The sequence below is a fragment of the Phalaenopsis equestris genome, unplaced genomic scaffold (genome assembly GCF_001263595.1).
Source record: "Phalaenopsis equestris unplaced genomic scaffold, ASM126359v1 Scaffold000422, whole genome shotgun sequence".
NCBI lineage: Eukaryota > Viridiplantae > Streptophyta > Magnoliopsida > Asparagales > Orchidaceae > Phalaenopsis > Phalaenopsis equestris.
The window spans coordinates 1,141,201-1,153,295 of NW_018164863.1; the positions used below are offsets into that span (position 1 = coordinate 1,141,201).

General features: G+C 33.6%; 1 protein-coding gene across 1 annotated transcript; it reads right to left on the bottom strand.

Moving 5' to 3' along the window:
- Positions 1 to 1,755: 1,755 nt before the first annotated feature.
- On the bottom strand, positions 1,756 to 11,737 carry LOC110027299 (probable methylenetetrahydrofolate reductase). Its single transcript, XM_020728663.1, has 12 exons — positions 11,260 to 11,737; positions 9,689 to 9,871; positions 9,317 to 9,377; positions 8,673 to 8,752; positions 5,744 to 5,917; positions 5,450 to 5,623; positions 5,272 to 5,372; positions 5,059 to 5,170; positions 4,855 to 4,935; positions 4,346 to 4,523; positions 2,887 to 3,221; positions 1,756 to 2,104 (listed from the first exon to the last, which is right to left on the bottom strand). The coding sequence occupies exons 1-12, from the start codon at positions 11,479 to 11,481 to the stop codon at positions 2,021 to 2,023; spliced, it is 1,785 nt and encodes a 594-aa protein (XP_020584322.1). The 5' UTR covers positions 11,482 to 11,737; the 3' UTR covers positions 1,756 to 2,020.
- Positions 11,738 to 12,095: the final 358 nt, after the last annotated feature.

Below are 12,095 nucleotides of genomic sequence, written 5' to 3' on the forward strand. Positions count from 1 at the left end.
GTCTGATAGAACATCAGTGAAAGGTAACACATGTAACATAGTAATTTTTTAAGGAAAATTTTAGCTCTATGAGGTGTATCATTTGTCTTAGACTATGATATGAAGTGTGTATCTTTGAAAATCTATCTACTATAATAATAATGCTATCAAGATGAATCTGTTCTAAGAAGGTCAATAATATAATTCAAATATATGAACCTTAATATTTTACTTAAGCGTAGCAATCCAGTAAGTATCTTTCGCCACCTCTTTCTATTAGGAAGATTTGCATACAGACCACTCAATTCTTATGTATCTACATATCTATCATCTATACTTCAAATATTTACGTACATACTACTTTGCTTGTGCATGAAAAGTTGTATTTCACTGTACAAAAAGTTAAAGTGCTGGTATTGTTTATGTGATATGAAAGATTTGGGTGGTTTAAATATAAAAAATTGAGTTTAGGTGTTTGATATATATATACATGGGAATTGGATAGTATGTAAATGCCCCTTTCTATTAATGCAATGGCCTTATGTCTCCTAAAATGGCGAACTAATCTTTAGTGTAGCTCATGAATTTGAGAATAAAGGTGAAATATTAAATAATTCTATCCATTTGATATGTCTGTGTTTAATTATGTGTATTTAAGTCATAGTGATTTATACTTTTAATAATCTTTTTACAATGAATAGCATCTCCAAGGGCTTGAGAATTGGATAATGGCAAACATAATGCCATAAGTGGTATAGCTTTTTATACTAAATTTGTCCACTAAGGAAATTAGTATAATGATTTTCAAAAGTAAGAACTCCTGCACATAATCCAGAGGAAACACGTGTTTGAAATGATCATCCCACATTTTATGTTCGGGCAGGTCAACCTGTCATTCGATCAGTCTGGCCGAGTTTCCCGAGCATTGGAGAACGGTAGTCAAGAGATCTATTGGGCTTGGCATCGCTGCCTTTCCACGTGCCTCACTTGTGTCAGTATCAAAGGTGACCGTGATTACAATAAGTATTCTTTTTTTCTTTACTTTTTTGGCGAAGTCAGCCATTGGTCTACCCCATCATAACGCCAAGTTTTTTTTTTTTTCCCGATGGGTCATTCATAGGTTTTTTTTTTTTTCACGAGACCATAAATTTTTTACAATACATATGTTTGACTATTGCTGTCAGAAGGGCCATAAGTCTTCTGACAGCAAGCACTCATTTTTCCCCGCCATCTTGTGTTTCTTTGAAAGCAAGGAAGAAATCTGAGACGTGGGGGAATGAGTGTTTGCTACGAGGGCTCGTCGGCCAGGCGGCTCTCTTTTCTCCAATTCTCCCACGATTTCTATCTCGAGTCCGAAATAGAGGTAGAAAGTGTAGGTGGAAGGGGGGTGGTGATCCGACGGCACCCCGGTTCATAAGAGGCTAGACCCTCACTCTCCTGCTCCTCATCCTTTTTCATGGCATAGTGGGTGCAAAGACGAAGTCCTTGGCGAGGCCTCATCAACCTAATACAGGGCCTTGGCTCAACCACCTCAAATTAACCTCAAGCTCTATTAATTAATCAAGCTCAAACTCAAACAAAGTAGCTCAAGCTTGACTGTTTATGCCTCTAATCTCGAGTGCTGATTTAATTGCTAATAGATAAAATACTATATTTTAAAATAATATTATATTTTCACTCATTTCATAAATGCAAATGAAATCATCATTATCATTTTCTCACCTAAATTCATCATTTTTCACAAAGTATACTTCCTCAAGCAACTAAAAGCAGGCGTTGAGACTGAATATAATATTTATTTCACATGTTTTTTGAAAGCTCCAACATTTTGGTATACAAAAAAGCATCATCTCCTGTAATACAGCTTAAGCAATATAATTAATCCAAGGATTCATAAAATTAAAATCATGGCAATAAAAAAGCAAAAGAATAACAACATAGCATCCCAATTTCCCAGCTTTTTCCAGCTAGGGGATGTTGAGGAGGATAATGGCTACTGAGGTAAACTGAGCTTTAAGGCTCTCAAGCAGATGGCCAAGCTTTAGATGTCCTTGAATGCAGCAAAAAGATCGCCATGGATGAAATCATTGTCAACGAGGCTGACCAAGTAGTAACTTCTCTGGATCTGCATGTAACATAAAGATTGTAAAAGCGAGGAAGATGAAATAACAAAAATGGGGAATTTACAGACATCTAGCATTGAAACACTCAGATCTTTAATATCACATCATGAATACCAAAATTATTTTCAAGCGTAGGTTTATGGTACCAAATGTGTTAATATCAAATTTTGGGTGTGAGATGTTTAAATACATAAGTATTGTGTGGCATGTACATAATTTTTCCTAAAAAAAAGCAGACATCTAACTGTCTATTTATTTATACTAAAGGGACATTTACAAACATGGCACTCAATTCTTATAAATTTACCGACGTATCTCATGCCAAAACGTTCATATTTACACATAAATAGCATTAATTAACACATGTTAATAGTTAAATTCATATTGTCATGCATAGATAAAATCTATGCATGTACATATGGAAGTTAAGGTGTGAGATCCATAAATCCATAAGAATTACATGTTCCGCATGTAAATTTCACTATAATAGAACTCCCTAATCTCTAGATAGCATAAAAAATGTGGTATTGAGAAGAAGCATTTTCTTTTTGAAAAGTTAATATAGAAATATTTTTTTGTGTCATCTAAAATTTAGACTATTATAGAAATAAATATAAAAATTTAATTACTAAATATGTAAATTGAAAATAATTCAGTAATATTTATGGAAAAAAACCATTTAAACAAGAAAGTTAATTATGCAGCAGAATTCTATGGTTTTCTGCACTTTTAAAAATGAAAATAGAATTCGATAAAAAAAAAAAAAGAGCAGCATTTTTGGTACCTCCTCCAGTAAAGCCCTTGAAGGATCAGATTCAGAGAACAAATAAGCCCATCCTCTTGTCCAGATTTCAAAAGCTTCATCTTTCCACACCATAAAGCTAGCAGGATCAACAACAGTTGGTTGAATGATTTGTTTTGCAGGGAAAACACCCCAAGTGACCGCATTTACTGCATTAGTGCCAACATTGGAGAGACTGTGTCCTTCCTTGTTCACAGCAATGTAAGTGAGAGATGGAACTGCTTTGCACTTTTCAATTAGCTGCTTTAGTTTCTCTGAAGAGCAAAAAAATTCAATATAGGCCTTCTGGTAAACATAGCCCCCAGGACCGCCCCATCCTGCCATGCAACAGATATACTAGGATAAAGTAAAATAAATTTAAAAGAAAAAAAATTGCAAGTTTAAAATGGAGAAAATCAATTTTCCTGAGATTTTATTAATAATTATCAGTAAATATAATTAAAATAAAATAATATCTAAATGCAAAAAAGTTTATGTATCTTCAATTTATTATTGAGAAAAAATGAAGAAAAAGATGATGAATTTACATTTTAAGCTTAATGCTTGGTGGTTAAAATTATGAAGTGCCCCCCAGAGTGTTATTTAACAAAAGAATATCATGGAGATATAAGAGATAATTTTATAAAACTGCACATGATCAGTGATGTTGTGCGTATTACATATTCTAGATATCCAAGTTAAGCATGGATAAAATGTAGAACGTTATAATGGGCAAATGACAAAATTAGAAAGTATAGCTTAAGAAATAACAATAATAGATGAATGATTAATGTAACATCACTTATTAAGGTTGTAGATAGCTTTCCTTAATAAATCAGGATCCTGGAATACATCAAAACATTTTGGTCAATGGCTGGTGAGGGTAGACCTAGACTGCCCTCCTAAGTGTAGGAAAAACACTATTGTAGATATTTATAATATGGAAGTTTCACCCATAATTTCTATTATTGCTATGTAAAAAAAATGTTGCCCGACTAAATTAAGGATAAATCATATTGCCATTTATCATTTCGAATCCTGATCCCATACTATCGGCAACAAATCTCAGTGAAGCCCAAAATTCATTGCCCATCTTTGAGCTTTTAAGCAATTAGTAATGATGCGAGAAAAATTATTATGCTAGTTACATCCAGGTAGATTACTCACTAAAGATTAAAAATCATAAAAAATCAGTAGATCAGCGGACAGAGATAAGAATTTATACATGAATAGAAGGAACAATGAAAAAATGCATCCAACAACATCAAATGGATCAAAATAGAGACACAAATCAAAACATTTGATCTGTATTATTAAGCCCAAGTTTTCTATAGTTTTGAAGTGCCAAACAAGTTGCCAGATTACATGTTTTCAGGGAAAACAGAAAATTCTAGATTTAGAGTAAAAACTACCAAAGATTCAGGTAATAAAGATTAGAACGGCTAAAAAACAATTCACTCACCAACAGTAGGAGAAGCAGATTTCACTCCGTTGACTGCAGGTTGACTGTTGATGGAAAGGAAACCTTTCAAGTTAATTTGACCTAACTGTTCATCTATTATCTTTGTTTCTGGCTGAAGCCCATCCAGATCAGACCATGGACTGCTTTTAAGTTTGCCCAGGCAGTAACTCATAAACCTCTACAGAACACAACAATCAGAACTATATATGCTCAAATTCTTAATTTAGAGGCTGTTCGGCATCACATTTTTATTTTTATTTTATTATGTTTATGTTTTAATTTAAAAGAAATCATGTTTGGCTATTTAAATAAAATATGATTGTTTTTTAAAACAGTTTTGAGTGTTTTCAAAATATGTTAATTTGTTTTTAGGATTAAAAAATAAAAAATAAGTAAAAACACATCAAATAAAAATGTTTTTAAAAGCAAAAGAAAACAGAAAAAACAAAATTGATCCCAAACTAATGCTTTATTTAGAAGAAGCAAGTTGGCCAAGCTCAGATAACTACCTCATGAACGTCTTCAATAGATCTGATTGGGGTAGCCCATTCTTCTTGAAGTTTCTTATCTCGTGCACGTGGACGCATGAACTGTTCAAAAAAACATAAAAAGTTCAGTGGTGCAAAGGAGAACCAAATTTCAATATGCTTTGACTATAAAAGTTACATTTACAAAAACAATTGTAGGGATTTTCAGTAAGTGCTATCAAATACCTGATGGTCAGTAAGAGCTCCATATGATGGGTTTTGAGAATCAGCCCACCTGCCATGTGGGTACTGATCCCAACCTGAGGTTCTCAAAATGTAACTCCTTGGACGATTAGCCCTGAAACATCATGAAATAACAATCAAATATCTGCAAAATCTGAATAAAATTATATTTATAATATTTACATTTTAAAAAGCTTATAGGTTGAAAAAAAATACCAAAAAATTGGTCGAACATCTTCTTTAGCTCGAAACACATTTGCAGGAGGCCTCCATGGCAAAGACCTTGTGACCTTGGACTCCTCAATTAATCCAAGATTCTGTAAACATGAATTTGTAAGTAATGCTTTTGCATAGGCAACATTATGTAAGAAAAGTAATCCAAAAAATTGCATACCATTAATATGGCTAGCGCTGACTTTTCCATGTTCAGTGTGTAGAGATGCAATGTTTTAATCCCGTGAGATAAAACTTTCTTGCACATCTCAGTTCCTAAGTGGATTCCATATGCCTTGACGGCTTCCTCATTGTCTTTAATTGGTTCCAAGGCAGCAGTAATATCGGATGGAATCTACCATATAACAATAAATGAAATAAATGCTTTATTTATTTTTTTTGTAACGTTTTTCAGGTCTTGCAACATGAAAGAAAAGACTTTGTTTCATCTTAAAAACAAAAAGATAGAGCTTACCTTAGTCTTGCAAAATCCAGTCATTCGCAAAAATCCCTTGTAGTTATTTATAGGCATGATGCCTGGAACTATCGGGCAACTTATTCCAATTTGACGGCAGTCATTCACAAACTTGAGGAAAACGTCAGTATCATAAAATAACTGAGTGATTATCAAATCTGCACCCGCATCCACCTATAAAGCATAAAACATCCAACAGCATATCAGTAAAATGTCATTAAAACAAAAGGAAATAAAACAAAAATAATAATAATAAAGAAAATTTATAAAATATTTTGTCACAGGTGGTTCGGCCGTTTGGTTGATCTGAAAATTTTGCATTCCAACAGGGTGATGCTTGGTTGTTTTTGAGGAATTGAGAATAACTTTAATCTAAATTGCAATTAATCGTGTGCCACTCATTTCTACTAACCTAGGCTATGAGGAATCTATAAATAAGATTCAGAGGCATATAATTCATCAATTTTGGCTTACATAACAGTTCTCTTTTCAGTTTTAAGGTTGTGAATACATGTTGGATACGTGTCTCAATCAAGTGTGGTACCAGTTAAACAACTTCATTTTAGAGAAAGTCATCTCTTTCCAATAACGAGAGGCCTGATTTTTTATAATTTGTTCAATGCCGTTTTTCTCTAGCATAATTTGTTATGAGCCAGTTTCATGCTTCTAAATTTTCTTCAAAAATCTGATTTTGTAGAATTTAATTAATTTGCGGGCTACTTTTGTTTGTTTCGAACTGTTCATTGGGTTTAATATGCATGTTTTCCTTCAAAGTAAGTGAGTTGTTGGATTATTTGATAACTTATGATTTGTGAATCATCTATTTTTCTTTTGCATGAAAGTTTAAGTATCATATTAGTTGCATTAGAAAACATAACCCTAAGTAATCCAATGTGAGTGTCATATCATTTATGGTAATGAAAATCATGAAGCATCATACATGATGTAAATTTTTCATGTAACTTATAATATCCATATATCTAACACAGCAACTTGGAGCAAAGATAAGCATAAAGATGATATTCATATGGACTTAAGATGATTGACCATGACAAAGAAGACAATCAAATTTAAAATACTGATTCGCGGCCGATCAACAGTATTTTCTAAGTTCACGAGGGAAAGGGAGTATAAAAGCAATGCTGCAGAAGTGTATCATGAATGCCCAAAAAATAAGGGCTTCTTTGGGATTAATTTATTTTTTGTTTTTTTCTTTTCCTTCATGTTTTTAAAATCAGTGTTTTTTCAGTATCTTTTAAATTTTATTTCTAAAAGCAAAATAATATGATTTTAAAAATACTCAAATTAAATTTTAGGTATTTTGAGTGTTAAAAAATGATCAAAAAATGATCTTAATCTATTAGAAAGAAATGAAAATATGACACTCAATATGACTAAATGGAGAAAAAGGTTCATGTAGTGGGATAAAACTTGTTGTTGTTTTTGTTGTTGATTGTTTTTAAAAACAATCATACCTTAATCAAATAGTCAAACATGTTTTGTTTCAAAATCAAAACATAAACTAAAGAGAATAAATACAAAAAATTAAAAAATAAAAAACAAAAATGGTCCCAAGTAGACCTTAACAAACACAAATAAAAAATTTTGCTTTCCTTGACACGAAGCATGCCATCTAAGGATGAATAGATCATCTAATCATCTACACTTCCAGAGACGTGTTAGATATGAATCCACTTTGACTAGAATAAATGAGAGAAGAGAAGGCAAGGTAGGGGTCCTTTAAGCCAAAGACGAGAACAATACCTTGTCCTGGCTTTGCACATTCAATTAGGGATGTAAACGAGCCGAACACGAGCTGAGTCAAGTCCTTTTCGTGTTCGGCTCATTTGCCCGAACACGAGTTGTTCACGAACGAAGTCCTTTTAACAATGGCTCGCTCGTGTTCGGCTCGTTTGCCCGAACACGAGCTGTTCACAAACAAAGTCCTTTTAACAATCCTAATGATATAGTCATAAGACAATAAGGGTTTGAACAAGATTTAAAAATTATTATTTATATTAAAACATCATTTGAATCTAATTTAATAATTTTTATTCTATTTTCTTAATTAATATTTTAATTGATTATAAGTCTTTGTAGCCTTGTCGTCAATTAGATTTTTTTAAAATACTACTTAATATATATATGTATATATATATACTTGATGAGTAGTATTTCGAACCGAACACGAACGAACACATCTTAGTTCATGTTCGGCTCGTTAACTTACCGAACGAAATTAACGAGTCGAACACGAGCTTCTTAACGAGCCGAACACGAGTTGTTCGCGAACAACGAGCCGTTTTGACAGCCCTACATTCAATATGTTCTACTAGTAATACATAGTCCAACATAAAACCAACATGTTTCATACAAAAAATATCCAACGCAAGCGTCTGCCAAGCCAGGACATGTTATGGAATGAACACAACAAATTTAGTATTTTTATTCAATGTTACTTTATTGGGGGAATTTGAGTATCAGCTTTTGAATAGATAAACCAATAAAAACACCCTTAAAAAAAAAGTATATAACAATCCCAATTTTAACTGATCCACATATAAAAATGGAGCACTAAATAACTTTGTATGTACAATTGTTTGGGACGTGTATCATTACTCCAATGACTTAGACTCCCTCCCTCCCTCTATTTCTCATCCACTATAAAGAATATAATTCGCTTATAATTGAACAGTACTAATTAGGACATTCAATTAGAATCGTTGATACTACAATTTCCAAGGAGATTCCTTGAAAAGTATCCTGTTCTTCATTTAAAACAAATGCTCACATGCTAGAAAAATCCAGATACTTATACAGCATGACAACTTGTGCCAAAAATTTTACAATGGAAGACTCTTCTGTAGCCATTTACATAAAGACACAACCACCAAGCAGAATAAGCCACATATAAAGTATGGGAGGATACCTTTTTCTTTAAATAAGCGAGATCATTACTGTAAGCTTCCAAAGTAGCACCATTTTCTTGGATCATATCAGGATGTGCCTCTGTAATGAAACCAAACAGATACAGAAAAGAGTTGAGGTCATATGGATTAAAGGAGTTTTATTCTCTCTATGCAATAACTAGTCACATAACCCGGTATTGCAAGGATAAGGAAATAAAGTGAAAGCGCCACAAAATTACATAAGATCATAACAATTCATTTGGTAGTAAACATAACAGACACAAGCATTTATCTAGGTTTTATTAAAATTTAGTTGTAAAATCACTAATTACTTCTATATCATAGTTTTAATTTAAAGCCATGACATACCAAATTGCACATTATTCACAGCTATAAATTTAATTCAGCTATTTTCATTTTTTTTAATTTGTGAAGTGTCCATTTTCATATGTTAGATGGCCAGTGAAAGTTTAAAATCTCTATACTCAGCACACAAATATATTGTCATCATTTATCTCAAATTTCAGAAAATGGGACAGTTTTCAAAATCATATATTCAGTATTTGAAATTCAAACAAAATGCTAAGCCACATGGCTAATACGTAGGAAGCCAATGTCAATTAATGGATCATGTGAATAACTTTAGAATAGATGAGTAACTAACCTGGATAACCAGCAACAGTTATACCAAAGTAATCACCATATTTTGCTCGAATGTGCTTTACCTACAAGTTTGATGAAGCATTTAGAAATTAAACATGTCAAAGAAGAAAAAAGAGCCTAAGAACAATGAAAATTTAAAAATAAAAAATAAATAACTTAAACAGAACAGTGGAAAGGCTTGCAAACAGCAGGAAATAAGAATACAGCATTACATCATAAATCAATGTTATGAAATGCAAAAGGTTGATACCAAATAGTTAAAAGACCAAAATCATAGAAACTAAAATAGCAACAATGTCCACCTTATGCTTCAATTTAATCCCTAGGAGAATACAGCACAATGGAGTTGAAGAGAATAGAAACCAGATCATACCAAATCAAGAGCGCATGAAAATCCACCCTCAACTTGAACAAACTTGTCCTGACCGTGAGGAGGATCCCCTCTAAGTGCCAAAACATTTTGAATTCCGTTGTTCTTGATGGTATCCAAAGCATTGTCAATCTTCTCAACTGGCATGTTTGTGCAAGTCAAATGCATCATTGTCTCCACAGAGATCTGCAAGAAAACGAAAAATGCCAGAAACAAATTCTGATCTAAGTTCCAACTGTTGTATATATATGTATTTAATTCAAAATAAATATTTCTTATTTATTAATTTAGATATTTAATGGTGAATGAATTGGTTTGATTCATATCCCTGCAAAATCCCATTTTTCTCTCAGCAGCATGAGCATATTCCTGAAATAGCTCTACTTAGGCAAAATCTTCCAATAGAGGAGCTTCTAAATATAAAATATGTATTAAATGAAAGATTTTCATGTTATCCTCAATAGCAAGTATACACTATGAGGAAAAATTCATTTATCCTGAAGAGTTGCCACCATGAATAAGAAAAAAAAGAAAAAAAAAACACTAAATGAAAGTACTTATGCAAGATTCGGTAATAAGATCTCTAAACTTAATTTCGCTTTCATTCGATTTATTGCTTTAGTAGTTTAAGAAGTGCTATATTCGCTGCACTCGTCTGCTTTTTATGATGCACTTTTATTATCGAAGTTTGGTTTTGCAATTATCTTTTCTCTTATATTAAACCAATTCGGCAAACAGCTTTAAAGATTATCCAAAGAAAGCCAAACAGTATGAAGTTTTATACAAATAAAGTCAGATGCATCCATAAATCTCTGCTTTTTGTTCTTTTCCCCCAAAATTTTTGCCCTGTTCAGAAAACTTCAGAATGTGACTCAATTCATCCATCACTATCAACGGAAGCAATTTAAACCAGATAATGCCGCTTGGTAAATAGAAGAAAAATGCCGCAGTTCAAATACAAGTCTCAAATTGTGCCAAATAGTGCATGGTAAGGAATCTTTGCAGTGGAGAGACTACAAATCACCAGTCCCATTCAGTTCTCCCACAAACACTAACAAACAAAAAATGTGCCAAAAAACTAAATTTACATGCAGTTTTGCACGAACAATAACCAAAAAAAAGTGCCAAAAACTCGCAAGATCTCATTGGATGTAAACAGAATACGGTGAACTCGATATGTAAAACTAGCAAATCCAGATTTTTAGCACCAGAATCCTGAACAATTTGGATGTTAATATAAAATCCAAGTACAATTAGGATTTGCTGAATCTAAAGCGACAGTAATCGCACCAGACAGTAAAACAAAGTAGGAGGATAAAAAACGATGTTCCAAAGAAGACAAAATATGAGATCTCTCTGTATCTCTTTCTAACTTCTCAGCAAACAAACAAGCGAATCACATCTCCCCGATTTCAAACTATCAGATCTAAGTCGCACTTCAACTAGAAACGAGCATAAACCATAGATCTAGAAACTCAGGACAAGCTTATATCGATAGTGGGATGGAGAAAGGAAATAGTTAAAACAATTCAAATCAAAATGCAAAGAGCATGGAACGAAGAGGATTCACACACCATGTTCTGCATCCGATTGGCAATTTCTAAGGTGACGTCTGCGGTGGAACCACCCGCACCCCAGGTGATATCGCAGAATGTCGGGTTGTGGGCAACCATGCGATCCATCCGCTCGAAAAGATTCTCCACACCTTCGTCCGTCTTCGGTGGAAAGAACTCAAAGGAGAACACCGTCTTCCCTTCGCCATCGACGGCCTCCCTTATCTTCTCGATAACTTTCATTTTTCCTCTCCCCCCTCGTTTCACAAGGAGGCCGCTTGAGAATGGGCCTTTATAGACTCGTGGAAAGGCAAATGCGAGAGGAGAAATTTGTTAGGTTTTTAAATGAGCGAGGAAGGAGAAGAAGAAGAGTCCTCTCCTCCCGGGTGCAGAGGGTTGGGGGCCACTCGCCCCCCGAAGTTCTCTCGTCGTCCCAATCACACACCTACCATTCTTGGTCGCCACTCACCAGCTACGTCCACCTTACCAACCCCACCTATCCACGGGTTGGGGAAGCGACCGAGTCACCGACGTGCAGGTCCGGCTAAACCCCAAGGTTTTGGGTCTTACGGGCCCAAGGAGTGAGATTTTTACTTATCTTGTATGAATTAATTAGTAATTAACTAATTATAATACTTTTTAGGGGTTTATACGTCTACATGTAGGGCTGTCAAAACGGCTCGTTATTTGCACATAACTCACGTTCTGTTTGTTAAGAAGCTCGTGTTTGACTCTTTTGCTAAATTAATGAGCCTAACTTGTTCGTTCGTGTTCGGCTTGTTTTGACTCGATGTAATACTCCTCAATTATATATATATATATATATAATTTAAAATATAATTATTAATTATTTTATA